Here is a 22,897-nt window from a genome sequence, read left to right as displayed (position 1 = left end):
TTTTTTAAGTGGGCGTAAGATTTTAATAATTTCTTCCAAGAAGATATATGGGTGGCCAGTAAGCACTTGGAAAGATGTTCAGCGTTATTAGCAACTAGGGCAATGAAATCACAACCGCGATGAGAAACCACAGCCACTGACATGGCTGTGATTTTAACAAACAGACAATAACAAGCATTAGCAAGGATGTGGAGAAATTTGAATTCTTATACATTGCTAATAGGGATGCAAAATGATGCAGCCCCTTTGGAAAACAGTCTGACAATTCCTCAAATAATTAAACATTGACTGGTATGACCCAGCAATTACACTCCTAGATATATACCCAAGGAACTGAAAAACGTATATTCACTTACAAACTTGTACATGAATATTCATGGCAGCATTATTCCTAATAGCCAAAAAGTGGAAACAACGCAATGTCCACTAACTTAATGGATAAACAAATGTGGTATATCTATACAATGAAATGCTATTCAACCATAAGAAGGGAGAACTTACACATACTACACAAGGATAAACCTTGAAAACATTTACACTAAGTGGAAGAAGGCAGGAACGAAAGGCCACGTATTGTATGATTCCATTTATATAAAATGTTCAGAATGGGCAAATCCGTAGAGATAGAAAGTGTATTAGTAGTTGCCATGGGATGGGCTAGGGAGAATGGACATGACTGCTCGTGCGTACGGGGTTTCTTTGGGGGGTGAGGGCACTGAGCCGGCCGCCTGTGGGTCAGCACTGGCCCAGCTGGGTTTCCCTCAGCGGAGCTGTGGGCAGGCCCTCCTCTCGAGAGGCCATGGTGGGCACTGGGGCGGACAGGCTGCCCGCAGGCCGTGGCTTTACCTTCTCTAAGAACAGGACTTTTTAAGCCCATCTTTGTCTCTCACTCCCTCTGCGTGGAAGACCACAGAGAGGCACAGCTGCACCCCCACGAGAAACCACATGGACAGCCGCTTCCCCCAGGCCTCATTCCACCAAAAATACACTGGGTGTCTGCCCCTGTGCTATGGTCAAGATCGCCATCTGCTTCCTGAGTTTCAGGATCACAGCTGACATAAGCGTATCACCACCGTGAGTCATACGTGCTTTTTTTTTCCTGAAAATGATTTACCTTGCTCATTTCCCCCCTACCCTCCACTTTGTTCTGCCATCTGGCAACTCCTTTTTATCATAAAAATCATAATTTCTTGTCTCCCTCACTTCTATTTCATGAGCAGTTAGTTAGTTCTAAATTGTCAGTAGATAGTAACTCAGGGAAAGTTCTTGGTACTCTGCTCAGGAGAGCAAAATGTGCATCCAGCAGGTGCTTCAAAAATGTTTGCTGGGCTTCCCTGGTGGCGCAGTGGTTGGGAGTCCGCCTGCCGATGCAGGGGACACGGGTTCGTGCCCTGGTCCAGGAAGATCCCACATGCCGCAGAGCGGCTGGGCCCGTGAGCCACGGCCGCTGGGCCTGCGCGTCCGGAGCCTGTGCTCCGCAACGGGAGAGGCCACAAGAGTGTGAGGCCCGCGTACCGCAAAAAAAAAAAAAAAAAAGTTTTCTGGGTGAAGTAGCTCCACCAAGTCTGTATTTAGGCCTGGCCTCTGTCTCTCTCTGGATGATTTGAATCATCTCGGCAGGAAGCAACAATATGCATTTCTGAGATGATTTCTGTTCCCCTGGAGCAGGGGCGGCCACATCCGGAGCCGTGTGCCCCCCCCCAACTCGCCCCTCCCAGGTCTGCGCCAGCTTCTGGTGGGAAATTTGGGAAATTCTCCCAAATTCCCCGTCCCGTTCCGGGGGGGGACCTCCTGGGTTTCCTCAGGAATCCTGAGCTGTTCCTGCAAATTCCCTGAAGGCCGGCTTGACTCATTGTAGGCCTTTGCAAGCGGGCAGTGAGTCAGCGGGTCTTTGCTTCTTTCCCACATGGATGATTCAATACACACCCCACAAATGAGAAAACTAGGGCACAGCAAGGTTCAAACAAATAGTCGAGGTCTACATAGTGAAGAGTAAACAGGGAGGCCAAGAAAGTAAAGCTGGTCGGTCTGACCCTAGGATCTATGCTCTTTATTATCCCGCCTGAAAGCCAGGAAGGGGTCTGGAAAGCCACACTGTGGGGGGAATGGGGAAAGAATTTCATTTTTTACTTCATGTAATTATGTATAGATATATGCACATACTGTTTTTAAAAACCTAATTTATAAAGGAGATGAAACTAAATAGCCATACATTGAAGAGGCAAATCACAGAAAGCTAACTATCCATTTTCTTTAAAAGCTACAGATTTTCCACCTTAAAAATGATCTGAAACAGTTACTAGGCATAGAGTCAAAGTGACCTTGAAATGTTGGATACAAATAATACAGAATGTCTTCACACACTGACTATGATTTTGCACGTGCAGTTCATATTTTGGGAGGTCTTCGCTCTGTCCCTGGTGGGCTTTCCAAAGACACCTGTTGAGTGACTGAATAAAGACTAAGCGGGCCAAACCCCCCACCGTTCCTGCAACCCGTCTGCAAAGAGAAGGCCCTGCCAGGGGACTGGGAATGAATTCCCAGCATTGTTCCACCCTGCACAGTTGGGCAGCCAGAAGGCTCTTGCCCAGAGCTAGCGTGATTTATTAAGGTGTCTGGAATCCCTGGATGAGCCACGCTGTGCACCAGAACCCCGTGACTCATCTGTTCCCATCGCCGCCCTCTCTTCGGCACTTTTTTCCAGCCTCTCTCTCCGGGGCACTGCACTTTTTCTTTCCAGTTATTCTGAGTCCTGCCTGACACATTCCGATCACTGACAGAAAGGCAGATGTGAGAAAAGCTTCCCTTCTATTTTTAAAAGCTGCCTCAGGATCCACATTGCTGCCGCTGCTGGCGGCTCTGGCACGATCAGTCCGGGGAGATGAATTCTGGCCAACCAGAATGGAAAAGTCCCCATGGCAGCCACTTCTAACACGGCTTTTGCTTTGAGAGTTTGTTTCTTACCCTAGAAAATGTTTGAGGCTTCTGAAATACCTGTATATCCTGGGTGTCACTTGATCAACAGCAAGAACACACACGAAACCTGTGTTGTGGACGTGTAAAATATAAACTGACACTTATTTTTGTTTGCGCTCTTAAAACAATTGTGTAGTGGAAGATCTGCTGGAGGAAGACGTGGCTTGAAAAATAGAAATGTGAGTAGAAAATACCAGAAAATGTCTCACGAATTTGCACTTAAGAGGAAAAGACACTGGCGAAATCTGTCTCCCTACCTCTTCCCATGGCTCCCAGGATGGGCTCTGGGGTGAAAAAGTGGTCCCGGTGCTGTGAGCTGTGGCCTGTGCCAGTGCAGGGGGAGCCCACCCCATACCCCCTAGTCCTTCTCGTACAACCGCCCGTAGAGAGCTGCCGTCACCAGACCAGAGGACAGTCCACTCTTCCTCAGGAAATAGTGATCATTCTCCCAGCCCTGCTGGTCAGGGGTTTCCAGGGTCATCCCTGAGGTCAGAAGCATTGGAAAGATATAGGAGGTACTGAAGTTCCCCCACAGGTGAAACTCAAATATCCCCGCGGCCTCTGTGACCTCCTGCCCACAGGTTTCAAAGCCAAGACCGCCACACTTGACCAGGGCACAGACTTGAACGTAGTAAGTGCCGTGCACAGTGTGAAGGCCGTCAAAGACGCCCAGGGCATACAGCTCCTTGGACAGAGTGGGCCTCTGGTAAAGCAAATGACAGCAAAGGCTATTTGCGCAGACTCGGAGGTAGCCTTCCTTGCCCCACACGGGAACCAGGGTGAAATTGTCATACATCATCTCAGAGTTAAACGTGGGAGGGGCATTCGTGTTCCATTTGGGGGCTCCATCACAGTGGACGTCCCAGGCATCCTTCTCAGAGTATAGATCCCCTGCCAAGATTTTTAAAAACTTACTATGGGATGGGTCCATTTTCCCTGTGGTATTGCCTGTACCAATGAGACCCTGTGGATTTTTGGCTACCCGGGCAATTATAAGGTGACCTTCGGGGCTTTCCATGTCATGGTGCCAAAAGGACTTCAGAGGGGTGTGTATGCCACTTCCCGTCATCCCCAGAGATGGATGGTGGATGTTCGCAGCCAGAAAGTTGACGCCAAAGGCGATGGCGAAACCTCTCTGAATCTGAATGGCTGCCAAGAGCGGGAGCTGGTTCATCCAGGCGGTCGGATACACGACATGCTTCACCTCCGAGTCTCTGAGGAGCCTGACAGCAGGGTCGAAGAACAATATGTCAAAGCAAGTGAAGATGCCAAACTTGCCAGCAAAGGGGGTATCAAAGGTGATGTGATCCACTTCCGGGGGGGTATTGAACGCTGCTTCAAAGTAGAGGTTTTGTTTGCGGTAGCTGTCAACCAGGGTTCCGTTACTGCTGAACACCACGTTCGTGTTATACTGGTATCTGCCATCATTTGGGCACCCTGGGTCACTGCTATGACAAGGCTGCTTTGTCCCAAGATTGGCCACCAGGAACATCTCTCCCTTGACAGCCATACAACTCAGGCGCTGGAGGACCTGGAGGGGAAAAAAAAAAGTGTAAATAAAGGAAATTTTTAAACCCTGCCTTTTTCTTACAATTTTAAAATAGTACCTGTATTATATCAATAATATATAAATAGCTATCATAAATCAACAAGAAAAAAGTAACCACTACTGAAAGCGTGCAAAGGATATGAACAGGTGGTTCATAGATGAACACATACAAATGGCCAACAAACATTGACAAGATGCTCAGTCTCATTAGTAGTAAGGAGATACAAATTAAAATGATAATGAGGTATCATTTTTCACCTCTATAAGACTGGCAAAAATTAAAAAGACTCTTCTATCTTGCACTGACCAAAGGGTGAGCAAACAGGCACTCATGCGCTATTACTGGGGATGCAAAGTGCAATCAAAATCTTGTAAAGGGAAAACTTGGTGCTCTTTAAAAAATGATTTTTAAAAGTGCTTATCCTGGGGGGGCTCCAATCAATATGGTGGAGCAAAAGGACATGGAGCTTACCTCCTCCCACAAATACATCAAACATACATCTACATCTGGAACAATTCTCACAAAATACCTACTGAACCCTGGCAGAATATCTCCAACACCCAAAATCGCAAGAAGGATCTCCATACAACTGGGTAGAGCGAAAGAGAAAAAGGGAATTGGGACAGGACTTGTGCCCCTGGGAGGTAGCTGTGAAAGAGAAAAGGTTCCCACACTCTGGGAAGCCCCTTCACTGGAGAGGAGGATCAGCCAGGCCACTGCCCCGCGATCCTCAGCCTGAGACGCGTATCCGCTGGTACGTTCTGGGTCTGGGTGCTGAAACTCGGGCCTCAGAGGACAGACCTGGGGAGAGCACCGCGGTTGGCTGCAGAGACAGCCTGAAGGGGCTGGAGTGTGGTACGGACTGCAACCAGCGGTACACGTGGAGGAAGCCCGGGCCCTCCATAGAAGTGAAGAGCCTTTGTTAAGGAGTGCGGGAGGGAGGGGCGAGTCTGCCATAGTAGCCTCACTTTCGGCATGCTCATGGCAGGTGTGCGCCGCCATTGAAACCCCATTGTCAGCATGCATGTCGGCAAAGCGAGCGGTGGGGCCCACCACGGCAGCCTCTTTCTCCATGAGCTCCTCTATGAGCTCTGGGAGCGCACTAGTGGGTTGCCCACATGCAGAGGCGGGACTGAAATCTGAGCCCTCTCCCTGTGGCTGTGCAGATTTACCCTACTGGGGCCTGCTTTGTAAACTCAGCACCTGAGGGACACCCAAGCGGACAATGGGTGCTCCCGTGGCTGGGGCAGGACTGGCCTTAGGTGGGCTTTGTGGGTGCATGTACATAGAGGCTGGGCTAGGGTCTGGGCTGCTTCCATAGCTCCCACAGCAGGTCCAGGTGTGTGACTACTGCAGTCTTGGTACCTGACTTCAATGGATTTTCACTAGTAGCCTTGTGAAAACAATGCCTGAGGGCCGTCAGGGCTGACTGCCAGCATTCCCCAGGTTGAGATGGGGCTGAAGGCAGTGCCAACAACAGTGTACTTTGTAAGCACACAACAGGTGACACCACAGATCACCCTCACGGGTGAACAGCTCTGGCAGAGGAATATTCAGTGGGTCCTCTCCCAGTGGGAACACTCCAACCCTGCCTACTTCGTACCCCAGCTCAGAAATGGATCCTAGGGCCTTCTACTCCAACAACTAGGGAGCAGACCCTGCTCAATACCCAGTGCAGGCTCTGGTCACCACCACACCACCACACCTCCTATCAAGGGCATAACGGCCAACACACACTGAGGAAAGAGGTCGCAGGCATTCATAGTGAGAACAGCCCTCATACCAAAAAATATTAAACCCCCACAGGCTACACAGGGACACTCCCACATAAAAATAGCCTTCCAGGACCACAGTAGAGATTTGTTTCTCCCAAACTCACAGAGTAAGAGAAATATAAGTAAAATAAAGAAGCAGAGGAGCCACTCCCAGTTAAAAGATCAAGAGAATTCCCCTGAAAGAACAAACAATGAAACAGATCTCTTTAACAGACACCAAGTTCAAAAAGGAGATAATGAAAATACTAAAGGAATTAAGAAGGACTATTGATAGAAATGCAGATTACTGTAAAAAGGAACTAGAAACTATAAAGAGGAGCTAAGAAAAATTAGAAAACTCATTTGCCCAGACAAAAGCTGAGCTAAAGGCAATGAACAGCAGACTGAATAATGCAGAAGAACAAATAAATGATCCAGAAGGTAGAATAATGGAAATCACCCAATCAGAACAGCAGACAGAAAGCCAAATTTTAAAAAATGAAAGCAATATAAAAGACCTATGGGATAATGTAAAACATGCCAATCTACACATAATAGGGATTCCAGAGGAAAAGAAAGAGAAAAGGGGATCGAAAATGTATTTGAAGAAATTACGGCTAAAAAATTCCCAAACCTAAAGAAAGAAGGTGAACCAAAACATACCTACATCAAGACATACTATAATTAAAATGGCAAAAGTTAAAGATAGAGGATTCTAAAGGCAGCAAGAGAAAAACAGAGTTAATTACAAGGGAACCCCCATAAGGCTACCAGCTGATTTCTCTACAGAAAAGCTGCAGTCCAGAAGGGAGTGGCAAGCTGCAACGTAGGATACTCTATCCTAAGCTGCAACCTAGGATATTCTACCTAGCAAGATTATCATTTAGAATAGAAGGAGAGAGAAAGACTTTCCCAGACAAGCAAAAGCTAAAAGAATACAGCAGTAGTAAAGCTATCCTAAGGGAAATATTGAAAGGTCTTCTCGAAATAGAAAAGAAGAAGGAATCTATAGGAAAGAGGAAGATCAAAATTGGAAAATAAATCACTTAAATAAGCCAGTACACAGATTAAAAAAAAATTCTGTGACAGCAATGATAACCACAATGAACAGCAAACAGATGAATATGAAGGTGTAAAATCATAAAATAATTAAAATCATAAAATGTGAAAGAGGAGAGTATGAAAATGTAGATTATCTTTCTAGAATGTGTTTCAGTCTATATGACTACCAGTCTAAAGCAATTAGATACAGGAAAGGGTTAATGTGCTTGAAGTACAGGGTAACCACAAATCAAAACATACAATATATTCACAAAACCCAAAAAGAAGAGAACATAAGCATAATACAAAAGAAAATCATCAAACCGCAAAAGGAAAAAGAAAAAGGAACAAAGAAGAAATTTAAAAATCAAGTAGAAAACAAGTTCTAAAGTGGCAATAAATACATATCTATCAATAATTACCTTAAATGTCAGTGGACTAAATGCTCCAATCAAAAGTCATAGAGTGGAAGACTGGATTAAAAAACAAGAGCCTACAATATGCTGCTTACAAGAGACTCACTTTAGGGCAAAGGACACACATAGATTGAAAGTGAGGGGGTGGAAAAATATTTCATGCAGACAGAAATGACAGGAAAACAAGGGTCACAATACTCATATCAGACAAAACAGATTTTAAAACAAGGGCCCTAAAGAAAGATAAAGAAGGACTCTATATAATGACAAAAGGATCAATACAAGAAGAAGATATTACACTCATCAACATATATGCACCCAATACAGGAGCAACGAAATACATAAAACAAATACAGACATGAAGGGAGAAACTGACAGGAGCACAATAATAGGAGACTTTAACACCCCACTCATATCAATGGACAGATCTTCTAGACAGAAAATCAATATGGCAACAGAGACCCTAAATGATACAATCAAACAGTTGGACTTAATTGATATTTTCAGGACATTAAATTTTTTAAAAATGCATTCTGGGCTTCCCTGGTGGCACAGTGGTTGAGAATCTGCCTGCCGATGCAGGGGACACGGGTTCGTGCCCTGGTCCAGGAAGATCCCACATGCTGTGGAGCAGCTAGGCCCGTGAGTCATGGCCGCTGAGCCTGCGTGTCTGGAGCCTGTGCTCCGTGACAGGAGAGGCCACAACAGTGAAAGGCCCACATACCGCAAATAAATAAATAAATAAATAAATAAATGCATTCTTTTCAAGTGCACATGGAACACTCTCTAGGACTGACCACATACTAGGGCACAAAATAAGCCTCAACAAATTTAAGAGGATAGAAATTATTTCAAGCATCTTTTCTGACCACAATGGCATGAAACTAGAAATCAACCACAGAAAAAAAAATGAGAAAAAAAAATTACATGAAGACTAAACAACATACTACTAAAAAACCAATGGGTCAACAATGAAATCAAAGAAGAAGTTAAAAAATACCTTGAGGCAAATGACAATGAAACACAACCGTACAAAAATCTACGGGATGCAGCAAAAGCAGTTCTTAGAGGGAAGTTCATAGTGATACAGGCCTTCCTCAAAAAACAAGAAAAATCTCAAACAAACAACCTAACTTACCACCTAAGAGAATTAGAAAAAGAAGGGCAAACAAAACCTAAAGTCAGAAGAAGGAAGGAAATAATAAAGATCAGGGAGGAAATGAATAAAATGGAGACTAAAAAACAATAGAAAAAAATCAATAAAACCAAGAGCTGGTTCTCTGAAAGGGTAAACAAAATCAACAAACCTCTGCTCAGCCTCACCAAGAAGAAAAGAGAGGGGACCCAAATAAACAAAATACAAAATGAAAGAGGAGAAATAACCAATACTGCTGAAATACAGAAAACCATAAGAAAATACTATGAACAATTATATGCCAAAAAATTGGACAACTTAGAAGAAATGGACAAGTTTCTAGAATCATACAGCCCACCAAAACTGAATCAAGAAGAAATAGATAATTTGAACAGACTGATCACTACAAGTGAAATAGAATCTGTAATTTAAAAAAAAAAGGAAAGAAAACTTCCTACAAACAAAAGTCCAGGACCAGATGGCTTCACTGGGGAATTGTGCCAAACATACAAAAAATAACTTATACTGATCCTTCTCAAACTCTTCCAAAAGATTGAAGAGGAGGGGCCACTCACAAAGATATTCTATGAAGCCACCATCACCCTGATACCAAAACCAGATGAAGCCACTACCAAGTAAGAAAATTACAGGCCATTATCTTTGAGGAATATAGATATAAAAATTCTCAACAAAATATTAGCAAACTGAATCCAACAACACATAAAAAAGATCATGCACCACAACCAAGTTGGCTTCATCCCAGGGTCACAAGGATGGTTCAATATACGCAAATCAATGTGATACATCACATCAACAAAAGACAAAAAACACATGATCATCTCAATAGAGGCAGAAAAAGCATTTGATAAAATTCAATATCCATTCATGAAAAAACTCTCACCAAAGTGGGTATAGAGGGAACATATCTCAACATAATAAAAGCTTTTTATGACAAACCCACAGCCAATATAATACTCAAAGGTGAAAAGCTGAAAGCCTTCCTGCTAAAATCTGGAACAAGATAAGGAAAAAGAAATAAAAGGTATCTGAATTGGAAGGTAAGAGGTAAAACTATCGTTATGTGCAGATGACATGATACTATATATATATATATATAGTCTATAGTAACACTAAAGACTCCACACAAAAACTACTAGAACTGATAAATGAATTCAGCCAGGTAGCAGGATACAAGAATAACATACAGAAATCAGTTGCATTTCTGTGCACTAAAAATAAATTATCAGAAAGGGAATGTAAAAAAAAAAAAAAATCCCTTTTAAAAGTGCATAAAAAAAAAAAACAACTTAGGAATAAACCTGACCAAGGAGATGAAAGACTTATATGCTGAGAACTATAAAACATTAATAAAGGAAATTGAAGATGATTTAAAGAAATGGACGGACTTCCCAGGTGGTGCAGTGGTTAAGAATCCGCCTGCCAATGCAGGGGACACCGGTTCGAGCCCTGGTCCAGGAAGATCCCACACACTGCAGAGTAACTAAGCCTGCAAGCCACAACTACTGAGCCCGTGAGCTGCAACTACTGAAGCCTGTGCACCTAGAGCCCTTGCTCTGCAACAAGAGAAGCCACTACAATGAGAAGCCCGCACACCACAACGAAGAGTAGCCCCTGCTCGCCACAACTAGAGAAAGCCCATGTGTGGCAATGAAGACCAAACACAGCCAAAAATAAATAAATTAATTTTTTAAATAATTTTAAAAAAATAAAGAAATGGAAAGATATCCCATGCTCTTGGATTGGAAGAATTAATATTGTTAAAATGGCCATACCACCCAAAACAGTCTACAGATTTAATGCAATCCCTATCAAATTACCCATGACATTTTTTCACAGAACTAGAACAAATAATCCTAAAATTTATATAGAACCATAAAAGACCCAGAATTGCCAAAGCAATCCTGAGGAAAAAGAACAAAGCTGGAGGCATAACCCTCCCAGACTTTAGACAATACTACAAAGCCACAGTAATCAAAACAGTGTGGTCTTGGCACAAAAACAAACATATGGATCAATGGAGCAGAACAGAGAGCCCAGCAATAAACCCACACATTTACAGTGAGTTAATCTTCAACAAAGGAGGCAAGAATATACAATGGAGAAAAGACAGTCTCTTCAGTGAGTGGTGTTAGGAAAGCTGGACAGCCACATGTAAATCAATGAAGTTAGAACACATCCTCACACCATACACAAAAATAAACTCAAAATGGCTTAAAGACTTAAATATAAGACATGACACCATAAAACTCCTAAAAGAGAACATAGGCAAAACATTCTCTGATAGAAATTGTACCACTGTTTTCTTAGGTCAATCTCCCAAGGCAACAGAAATAAAAACAAAAATAAACAAATGGGACCTACTCAAACTTTATAAGCTTTTCGACAGCAAAGGAAACCATAAACAAAACGAGAAGACAACCCACAGACGAGGATAAAATATTTGCAAATGATGCGACTGACAAGGGCTCAATTTCCAACATATACAAACAGCTCACACAACTCAACAACAATAAAACAACCCAGTCGAAAAATGGGCAGAAGACCTAAACAGACATTTCTCCAAAGAAGACATACAGATGGCCAACAAGCACATGAAAAGATGCTCAACATTGCTAGTTATTAGAGAAATGCAAATCAAGACTACAATGAGGTAGCACCTCACACCAGTCAGAATGGCCATCATTAAGACATCGACAAATAACAAATGCAGGAGAGAGTGTGGAGGAAAAGGAACCCTCTTAACACTGTTAGTGGGAATGTAAATTAGTGCAGCCACTGTGGAAAACAGTGTGCAGGTTCCTCAAAAAACTAAAAACAGAACTACCACATGATCTGGCAACCCCATTCCTGGGCATATACCCAGACAAAACTATAATCCAAAAAGAAACCTGCATCCCTGTGTTCACAGCAGACTATTCACAGTAGCCAAGACATGGAAACAATCTAAATGTCCATCAACAGATGAATGGATAAAGAAAATATGGCATGTGTGTATAGATATATACACATATACATATATACATACACATAATGGAATACTACTTAACCATAAAAAGAATGCAATAATGCCATTTGCAGCAACATGGATGGACTTAGAGATTATCATACTAAGTGACGTTAAGTCAGAAAGAGAAAGACAAATACCTTTGATATCATTTATATGTGGATTCTAAAATATACACAAATGAACTTATCTATGAAACAGAAAGAGACTCACAGATATAAAGAACAGACTTCTGGTTGCCAAGGGGTGCTGGGGAGGGATGAATTGGGAGTTTGGGATTAGCAGATGCCAACTACTATATATAAAATAGATAAACAAGGTCCTACTGTAGAGCACAGGGATCCATACTCAATATCCTGTGATAAACCATAATGGAAAAGAATATAAAAAATAGTGAATATATGTAAGTATAACTGAATCACTTTGCTGTACAGCAGAAATTAACACAACATTGTAAATCAACTATACTTCGGTAAAAATAATAAAATTTAAAAATAAAGATGTCAGTATCTATGAGATGCATAGAAAAGAATATAGGTGGATGCACTGATGGCAGTTTGTCTAGAAAGGGAGGTGGATGAGGGATGGGGTGTGGTGAAGGTGGGCTTTCATTTTTTTAACTTTGATTTGTTGTAGAAGCATATATTCATGCATTTCTTGTGTGATTAACAAATGGAACGATCCACAGATGAGTAAATGTCTCATAATAGCAGACATTCTTTTTTTTTTTTTTTTTTGCGGTATGCGGGCCTCTCACTGCTGTGGCCTCTCCCGTTGCGGAGCACAGTCTCCGGACGCGCAGGCTCAGCGGCCATGGCTCACGGGCCCAGCCGCTCCGCGGCACGTGGGATCTTCCCGGACCGGGGCACGAACCCACATCTCCTGCCTCGGCAGGCGGACTCCCAACCACTGCGCCACCAGATAAGCCCAGCAGACATTCTTTAAGTGAATGACTGTGGCACATGGAGCTCGGGTTTGGTTCTCAAGCCCCTAAGGGCTCCTGTCAGTCTCATTCAACATGTCCTGGCTCTTGGCCCCTGGCTTGGTTCATCTCCGTGAGCCTCCCACCTCCTGAGGAAGAAGGCTGGTCCCCTTACATACTTCCGTGTCATGGAATCGGTGGGGCTCCAGGCATGGGTTCCACCTGACCAAGTGGGGAGAAGGCATGAAGTCCAAAAATGGGTAAATGGATGCTCTTGTAAAGTTGAATCCATGGATGCCATCTTCTGGAAACACTATAATCTGTACACCCTGCAAGTCAAAACATCAGAGAATAGTCTGTTAACAAATAATGGGAAGCACCCCTTCATTCCTCTGACAGCCGTCCTGCAGCTGCTCTGAACCAGGAACCATAGAGGTCCAGACATGGTAGCTGGGCTCGGCAGGGATCTGAGCCTTGGGGGAGCCGTCTCACTTGGCCTAACTCTGAGGGAAGAAAGACAAAGTCTTCTAGGGACCAGCACCGTACCGAGGGCTGGTCAGGGAAGAAGGTTACAAGTGAGTCTGGCGGAAGGGAGCAGGAGTTTGGAGGGGTTTGGAGTTGGTGGCGGTGCCATGGGAGATGGAGCGGCGACTATAACAGGCCTGAGTATCAGCCTCAGCAGATGTGCTATCGCTAGTCCAGTGGGTGGTTTTCAGCCTTCATTGTGCTTCTAAATCAGACAGGGGACTTCTGAAAACACAATCTTTGTTTAGTGGTGATGCTTGGGCCCATCCCTAAAAAGTCTGCTTCAATCAACTGTGGGTGGGGTCCCGGCAACAGGTCCCCACGTGATTCTAACAGGCCCCAGTGGGCTGGTGGGTGAAAGTCAATTGCATTGATATTAACATAGGAACCAGGACTTGCTCTAACTTGCATTTCTCCCACTGGGAGTTAGGAGACTCCCACCAGAGCCCTGACTGCCCTACAGGCCTTCTCCCACACCTGGAGACACTGGGGGTCCTTGCCTGTGACAGCCCGAGGCTCCCTGTGACAGCGGCAGCTACCTGAGGAAACCCAAACAAACAGGGCAGCCCTCAGCTCCAAGCGCCCGGGCTCCATCAGCTGCCGCTCTCCACTTGCTCAGCTGAAAGTGTTAAGCCTGGAGCAGCATCACCCCACAGTGAAGGTGGAGGAGGATGGCAGAGCAGGCATGAATAACCTAAAATAACAGGCAACTGGAGTCACTATTTCTGGAGTGCACTGCAAACTCCTTATAATTTTTTTCCTGGTTATAAAAAAATTTTCAGGGCTTCCCTGGTGGCGCAGTGGTTGAGAGTCCGCCTGCCGATGCAGGGGACGCGGGTTCGTGCCCCGGTCCGGGAAGATCCCACATGCCGCGAAGCGGCTCGGCAAAAAAAAAAAAAAAAAAAATAAAGAGTCATGTTTCTAACTTTTTGAAAATTATACTTGGACACATTTTCCTTTATTAAAAACACAACTTTGAAAGCACTGAATGGTTTCCTATGGACATTAACACTTATGGATACATATTAGATTAATATTCAAATTAAATTGCATTTCCTGAATATACATCTGCCCAGAATGAGGACTCAGACTTGAGCCGGGACAGAACTTTGGGTCTGATGTGATTACCCATCCATTCTAGGAAGGAATTTGCATTCCTGATAAAGGGCTTGAGCAATTTTCTGACAGACCAGTGAGCTCAAGAACTCCTGGGGAATTCCAGGTGCCAACCCAGCTGACCACCCAGCCTAATATCTTTAAGCGCAACTCCTTTTCTTCCCTGTAAATGACAGAACTCAAGCGAGAACTCATTTAATTGGCCTGCAGGAACCTCTGCCCTTATAGCAATTTTGATATAAAACTTTGACACATGCACAGCATCAACCTGTGTTAGAGGTTACGTTAACACATATAACCACGTAGGGGAGCCGAGATATCTGTAAGCCCTAAAAATGACTGGGTCAACAGCTTTGTACCTGCTCCTGGCCCACAAACAGAGAAGGAATGATGCCTGCTGGCAGCATGGGTTCAAGAAAAACATATGTTTCTTTTGGGGGCAGGTAATTAAAATGCAGGGGAAAACTGCAGTCACAGTCTCTGGGTTTCAGTAAGGCATCTGCCGTGTCTTAGCATGGTCTTGTGGACAGGGTGGAGAAGAAGGGGGTAACATTTCAGCTGCCTGCAAGCCAACACCTCCGTGCAGAGAACGGACCCGTGTCAGGAGGAGGCCTGCGGGCACGGGCTGGGATGTTTTTACACCGGCTTCAGTGCAGACACAAATGAGGTATGTGCCCGAAGTGTGAATGACGTGAAGGTAACTGATATGCAGGATGTCTGTCAGTAAATATCCCCAAATAGCCCACCAGGATGAAATTTAATGGCATAAATGTGAGGCTTTGCTCTCGGGTTAAATAAATTAACCTTACAAGTACAGGACAGCCATGGCAGCATGTGTGTCTGTGTGAAAAGGGCTCAGGAGCTTTGGCTGACAGCAAGCACCTGATGAACCCACAGCAAGGTGTGGCTGCCAAAAGCTTTCCTTCTGGGGACACCACCTAGAATGAGAACGGTGGCAGGTTTCCTCCGCCCTGCCCTTGACATAACCGCGTGCAGCTCAGGGCACGGACATAACCCGGAAAGTCTTGGGGGACAGGGCTGGAACCACATCCCTCAGGGAACCGTGGATGGGACTGGAGAGAGACAGCCTGGGAGAGATGTTGGGTCTGTCCTCAGATCTGGGAAAGATGGCGTGTGTGGGATGGGATTCAGTCTGTTCTGTTTGGCTACGAGGACAGGACGATGGGTGGCAGTTACAGGGAGGCTGATTGTTGCTCATGGAAAGGAAGCCCTTTCCAGAAGTTCCCAATGTCCTCAAGTGGACAGTGAGTCCTGGGCCACTGGAGGCGTCCTGGGGAAGTTGGACGTCGGGCTGGGAAAAAAAGAGCAGCGTCACCCATCAAAACAGCTGGACTGGGCCTTTAAGTACCCTTCCAACATTTTTGAGTTACATATATAGGTACTACAGGCTACATTTTAAAAGGTAGAGATGGGCTTCCCCTGGTGGCGCAGTGGTTGAGAGTCCGCCTGCCGATGCAGGGGACGCGGGTTCGTGCCCCGGTCCGGGAAGATCCCACGTGCCACGGAGCGGCTGGGCCCGTGAGCTGTGGCCGCTGAGCCTGCGAGTCCGGAGCCTGTGCTCCGCAACGGGAGAGGCTCGCGTCCTGAAAACAAAAAACCAAACCAAAACAAAAAAGGTAGAGACAGGGGCTGTTTGGGCAGGACCTGCAGGCACCACAGGTCTGCCCGCTGAACTCACAGACGCGGGCCGTTCTGCTCACAGGGAGCCCGCCTGCCGTCCGGGCGGAGCGGAGCTTCCTCAAGCAGCCGGGCAGGTCCCCCGCCCCCGCCAGGCCTCAAGGCCAGACTGCCCTCCCAGCAGGCCATTTTCCTACAGAGACTTCTGGCTCCCACACCCGCACCAACCCCCCCCCCTCCCCCGTCTGCCCCACCCTTCCCGGCAGGAGCGGAAAAGGGGCCGCGCAGGAAGCCTTCACAAAGGCGGCACCGGCGTCCTTTGTCCGCTGGGCTGGGTTCTGTCTGGACTGAGCTCTCAGGCTTCGGGGTCTGGCGCGGGGACCAGAAAAGAGCCCCACGTCATCGGGAGGCAGCAAACACAGCTCTGGGGCCGCTTACTACTTTAGTTATCCTTGAAAGCCTCCGAGAGCATGAGAGGCCGTCGTGCCTGCTGGCTTTCAGATGTCTCTGCACATCTGAAGCCACCGGGGAAGCTTAAAAAATCCCGGGCACTCCCCAGCTGACTCTGCAGGCCTGGGAGCCGGGCACACACGTTTGTTTACAGGCAACCGAGCGATTCTTCTGGCACCGCCACGTGCCTGGCCCTGGGCTTCCCAGGCTGGAGGGGAAGCATCACCTGGGGAATCTCGCTAAAATGTACGTTCTGACTCAGCAAGTCTAGGGCGGGCCCTAAATTCTGCACTCCTCCCAACCTTGGAGGGTCTGCTGATGCTGCAGACCACCCTCTCAGTAGCGGGATTCCAGCCAACTGACTCATTCAGCTCATCTTTACCGGCCGGGCTGATTTCCCAGAGGGAACGCAACACCAAGGGCTAAATCTGCCCTGCTCTGCGAACAAGCTGACCCGGGAGCACTTCTTGCCTTTTGGGCCGCGATCGTCACTTGCTGTTCATAGATGTCGAGGTTCTGGTTCATGAGCTCCAAGGCCTGCTTGCGGCTGATGAGGGCCAGCGGGTTCGGGCTCAGGATGGACCGGTGCTCGTACACGGCAGCCACGTACTGGGCAGCCTGGTGACGCTCAGCGGGGCAGTGCTCCTCGGCCTGGACCCCCAGGGCAGCCACGCAACAGCCGCAGAAGAAAAGAGTGAGCTGACGGCTGGCTCCAGACATAATGCAGACCATCAATCTAGAACGTAATGGGGCAAGGAGAAAACAGCTGAATCCAGAATCCTGCCAAGATTGGGACTTGCGCAGCTGTGATTTATTAATCCCGGCAATCAGACTCACCGGCTGCGATGCTGCAGCTCAGAGTTTGTTTCAGGTTCCTAATAAGAGGGTATGTGTTTCTCTCCAAACACGTAGCGAGTTACGTTTAAAATGGCTGTGTTAACAGTCTGGTTTTAGAACATTTCCACAACAGACCCAATGTTTGCCACGATTTGCTTCCCCAGCAGGACTCTTCTAGTTGCACACTTCAGATTTAGGCAATAATAACTATTCTAATTATTTTAGATAATTCTGTGACATACTCCACACCCCAGCGCCTGCCCTCAATACACACAAACATACTACAGGCCAGCCATCTACACCAGCTGTGACTGTCGTGATCCTAATAATACAGCTCGGCTATCTTAGCCATAAAAACCTGATGGATCACAATTCTCCCTGCCTTTCTTTGGTTAGTAATGAATATAAAGAGTAAGCTTCCCTTTACCCAGCACTGCAGTCTTTAACTTGGTGCAGAGAAACTGCTGACTTCTACTTAAATGCCAGTTTATGGAGAGTCAAAAAGAAGTCTCCCCATCAAAGCATGACCTTTTCCCCCTCCTTGCACTTGAGAATTGCCATTGCACACCATCACTTTCTCAACCTCTGTCTCTGGGACTCCAAAACTCCTGCTCAAAAAAAGCATACTCATTTGGAAATTAAATCCTTTTGCAGTAATAAAATGCAACTTTCTAGAAAATAAACTAGAATTTTCTAGAAAGTAAACTCAGCTTTGTAGCTCCTACCCTAAGAGATTAGAAGTAAACTTACAATGATACTTCTGTGTGCATTTTTTTTCCCCAAGAATAGGCATTTTAATTTCTAAAAGTTATGTGTCACTAGGTGTTTTTACACACAGTTCTGCCTTGAAGATCGGCTTGGCCTCGCAGCCACAGTCCCTCCCCAAGCACACCGACTTGCCAGGCAGGGCCAAGGCCAGGCCCCGTGCTCCGTGGAGATGTGCCCGGGCCGACCAATTGCCCAGAAATCCAACTAAATGTTAAGACAGCAGAGACAAATCGAGGAACCACATTGCTGCTCTTTAAAGACAAAACGCCACCCTGCCTAAGTCTGACTCAGAACCCCCATGTGTGCATTTCAAAACCAGACCGTCTGGGCCGCCACAAATTTCTTTTTCTCTCCAAGTTCCAGAAACAAAAGCAACCATAATTATTTTCAGCAGCAGACCACGGACTCGGGGTGCTGAGGCAGAATCCCCGGAAACTCTGATACTTCTCAGGGTGAGCTGCGCTCTCCATCCCAGCCCCGCGCCGTCTCAAACTGTCACTTCTTTCCTCAGGGAAGAAATGTTCCATCCAAATGCCAGGCCCCGGGGTGCGCTGCCGTCAGTCTGGGGCACTGTAAGCAGTGTTGGAAGATGGGAACAAGAGGCCTTTGAGTGAGCGGCCATGAGCTTTTGAGTAGAAATGGAAGTATAACTGATAAGCTCTCTTATCTGAATTTTGCCTCTGAAGACAAGCAAGGAATAATTTTTTTGAATTTTATTTTATTATTATTTTTTATACAGCAGGTTCTTATTAGGTATCTACTTTATACATATTAGTGTATATATGTCAATCCCAATCTCCCAGTTCATTCCCCCAGCCCTGCTTTCCCCCCTTGGTGTCCATACGTTTGTTCTCTACGTCTGTGTCTCTATGTCTGCCCTGCAAACCGGTTCATCTGTACCATTTTTCTAGGTTCCACATATATGCGTTAATATACGGCATTTGTTTCTCTCTTTCTGACTTCCTTCACTCTGTATGACAGTCTCTAGGTCCCAGCAAGGAATAATTTTTAAAGTCTCAAAATCGGTTTCCCATTCCAGCTCTGGTTTCAGAATGATGATAATGGGGAGTGGTTTGAGGGGAAAACGTTCATCTTCAAAGTCAAATTCACAATATTTCTAAAGTATAAGGCCATGGCCTCACTAAGAGGCGGGGAAACAAGGCCGGGAGGTGGGGGGAGCACGTGAACCAGGACCCGGTGGGGGAAGGTCAGGAGGTCCTGGAGCTGAGAGCAGCGTTTGCAGGCTCCTCCTTCCTCAGCTAAGAGCTGCATACCACTGATGCGGGGACAAAGAACATTCGTTTAAATCTCAGGGACTGGGCTGCCCCGGTGGCGCAGTGGTTAAGAATCCACCTGCCAACGCAGGGGACACGGGTTCGAGCCCTGGTCCGGGAAGATCCCACATGCCACAGAGCAACTGAGCCCATGTGCCACAGCTACTGAGCCCACGTGCCACAACTACTGAAGCCCACACGCAGCAACGAAGATCCAATGCAGCCATAAATAAATAAATAAATAAAATCTCAGGGCCTTGCAGTCCAGCAAAACAAGGAAATTGCGGAACCAGCAAGATATCCCCTTTCTTTCTACTTTGAGAAAATAAATTTAGATTATTTACAAAAAGAGCCTGGTAGGAGAGCCGTGAGTGGCAATCATTTCTGCGTGAACAGAGGGAGGTCAATAATAAGGGGTGATGCAGATTCAGCCAGGTATTCCCCCTTGAAAGAAGCAAGCCTAATGAGGTAGGAGAGAATGAGTCATTAAAATAAAAATAGGCACCAGAGTGCACCCTTGTTGAAGAGTGGTGTTCTGGTTTTCCCTCTCCATGTGGAAGCGGCTTTGAAAGGCCTGGATGGCAGCAGGGGGCGCTGGCAGGTGACAGGATGCAAGGGCACAGGTGGCCCGGTGCTGGCTCAGGACGGCGCTCACCGAGTGGCTGAGGGGCCGGGGTCTCCCTGGGAGTCACGAGGTTCTTGGTGATCCAGCAACGGATCCACCTGCAGAGCAGGGCAGGGCCCGGACCATAAACTGAATGGTGGCTGGAGATGTGCGCTCAGTCTGAAAAGCTAGCTATGAACCTCCTTCCATCGTAGGCATTTGATGGGAGTCTAAACTCCAGGAAGGGCCCAGGGTGAAGGCGCCACTGAGGTGACAGTGTGCTCCCACATCCTGCTTCCTGAGCTCCACTGAGGCGGGGGCGGGAGACGGCAGGGCTGGGAGGGCGCTCACTTCAACATCCATGTGATACCCGCCTGCGCCAGACGGAGGTGCAGGCGTCGGGGACCCAGCGGTGAAGGAGCCTAGCCCTTCCGAGTGGACCCTCCCCACGTATGCGGAAACTGCCACAATCAACACAGATCGTCCCCCAACTCATGACGGTTCGACTTTACGATGGTGCGAAAGCCATATGCGTTCAGTAGAAACCACGCTTCAAAGGTGGACCGTTCCCTGGAGGACCGGCGCGCAGTACGACCCTCTCTCTGATCCCGGGCAGGGCAGCTGCAGCCCCCAGTCACGGGGGTGAGCAACCGATACACTGACAACCATGCGAACCCGCACTCCATTCTGTTTTTCCCTTTCAGTGCGGTATTCCATAAACTCCATGAAATAGTCAACCCTTTATTATAAACTAGGCCTTGCGTTAGAGGGTTCTGCCCACCTGCAGGCTAATGCGAGTGTTCTGAGCACGTGTGAGGTGGGCGGGGCTGAGCTGGGATGTCCGGGAGGCTGCGTGTATCAAATGCATTTTTGACCTATGATATTTTCAACTTACGATGGTTTTATTGGGACGTTATCCCCACTGTCATTGCCAACTGACTGCACCTAACGTGTCATTTGGCAATAAGTACGAAGGAGCCATAAAGACAGGGAGGGGGCAGGGAGGGCCTGGCGTGGGTGGGGGTAGGTCTTAGACCAGGACGGGCTCCAGGAGAAGCCGGAGTCCGAAGAAGGTGTGAGAGGACGTCCGTGAGTGCCGGGGGAAGAGGGTTCCAGGCAGCGGGCTGCTCGCTTTAAAGGCCCGAGTGGGAGCTTTCGGGTGGTTCAAGAAACAGCCAGGAGAGCGGTGGGCTGGGACCAGGGACCAGGGACCACGGAAGGTGGCAGAAAATGAAGTCAGAGGGAGATAACCGGCAGCTCCCACAGCGCCCCACCCTCTTCCAGCCTCATTTCCATGGAGATCCGGTTAAAGCCTGGGTCAATCAAGACGCTCCTCTCAGAATCTCCCAGTGACTCCCCGCTGCCTGCAGAGTGAGAGCTGAGCCAGGAAATCATTGCTGGGGTGGGGACAGCACTGCTGGAGTGACATCTTCATGCAAAAGCATCCTGATCTTCTCACTGCCCTATAGAAGCCTCTGCTTCTCAGTTCGTAAGGAAACATGTTCCCCTGACACTAACCCTGATCAGGAGGGTTCTTATGATCTATCAGGAAAAGAAATCAAAGTCTTAAATTACATGGAAATCTATTTCGTGGAAATTTGGTAACATGTCAATCACTAGCTATTTTTACACACAAGGAACTTTTGTTTTCCATCTTGCTAAATGAGTCACCTTGAAAATTAGCTGTGGTTCCTTCCTAGCCATGCTATTACAATAGTGTCTTTTGCAATAAAATGAAAGGATTATTATGAAGGTATTCTTAATAAGATAATTTCAGAGGTAGGTATATACACTTAAAACTTTATATATAGACATACTGATCATTTTAATAAAAGATCTTGTCACTCTTTACTTGTGAAGGAGAATGACAGCCCCATGATTGGGAAGTTGGCAGAGGAAATGTCATATCCTGTGGAACAAAGTTGAGGGACCAGCTAAGTCATTAGGAGCGAGCACAGTATACGTTTCGATACTGTGTATCTGAGAGGAGGCCATGAAAAATACTGTTAAGTTCCAAATAGTTCTAAACCCATTCTCAGGAGTTTTGTGATTTCCTTATCTAAATCCTTTTACATAAGCAGGAGAAATGCCCATCTCCATCTAATTTACATAATCTGAATTTAAAGAAACCCCAAAGAGACCTTTATTTCCCAGAAAGCCTCTTGTACTCTGCCTCTGCGCTTAGTGACCTGGTCCATGACCGGCCCTGGAACAATGTAAAGCCCCACAGTGTTGTAGCTTGAACAGCTTCGCGCAAACCATCCACCACCAAGACTCTGATGCCTCGGTGGGTGTGTGTCAGGTGGCAACGGAGGGCGATGCTGAGGTTCAAGGCTGAACTTACATGGAACAGTGAGTAAATTACCAGGAACTCCTGGCTGAACTGGTAAATTGTCATTTCTCTTTTAAAAACATTCCAGCTGTTATCTCCAAAAAGCGAGTGACATACAAAAGTGTAACCGTGGACCAGGCCTTGGACTGGGGCCCCTTTCTGGTGACGGGAGTAATTTCTCTTAGAACACCGAATGAGCAATCGTGACACTTGAACCTAAATATGTCACCTTTCTTTTCCTCAAATGGGAAATTACCTTCATAATTTAAGACAAAACTTCCCCCTGAAATGCACAGGTGTTTAATGGAAGAAGTCTCTTTTCTCCACTTTGTTGTGCAGACAGAAAAGAGCACCCACGGGACTCTGCTCCAAAGAAGAGCCCCCTCCAGGTCCTCTACTGCCACCCTGTGGGCCAACGGAGTACCACTTACCCACGTGGGGATCTGCGCTGAAGTGCCGCAAGAGTGGGTCATTCTTAAGAAGTAAATGGATGTTTTTTTTCCTCCTTTCCATTCCTAACACTTCATCTATCTC

General features: G+C 46.5%; 1 protein-coding gene across 1 annotated transcript in view; it reads right to left on the bottom strand.

The window, feature by feature from the left end:
• The window catches only part of BTD (biotinidase), a 62,505-nt gene continuing 39,608 nt past the window's right edge, over positions 1–22,897 (bottom strand). The window contains exons 2-4 of the mRNA XM_067033822.1: positions 17,020–17,284; positions 12,999–13,148; positions 1–4,507 (exon numbers count right to left, since the gene is read on the bottom strand). Of these exons, the coding sequence (XP_066889923.1) occupies positions 3,335–4,507; positions 12,999–13,148; positions 17,020–17,280 (1,584 nt within the window). The 5' untranslated portion in view covers positions 17,281–17,284 and the 3' untranslated portion in view covers positions 1–3,334. The remainder of the gene's footprint in view (positions 4,508–12,998; positions 13,149–17,019; positions 17,285–22,897) is intronic.

This window comes from Kogia breviceps, chromosome 5 (genome assembly GCF_026419965.1).
Source record: "Kogia breviceps isolate mKogBre1 chromosome 5, mKogBre1 haplotype 1, whole genome shotgun sequence".
Classification (NCBI taxonomy): Eukaryota; Metazoa; Chordata; class Mammalia; order Artiodactyla; family Physeteridae; genus Kogia; species Kogia breviceps.
The sequence above is the reverse complement of the archived record's forward strand: the minus strand, read 5'-3'. Positions and strand labels throughout refer to the sequence as shown.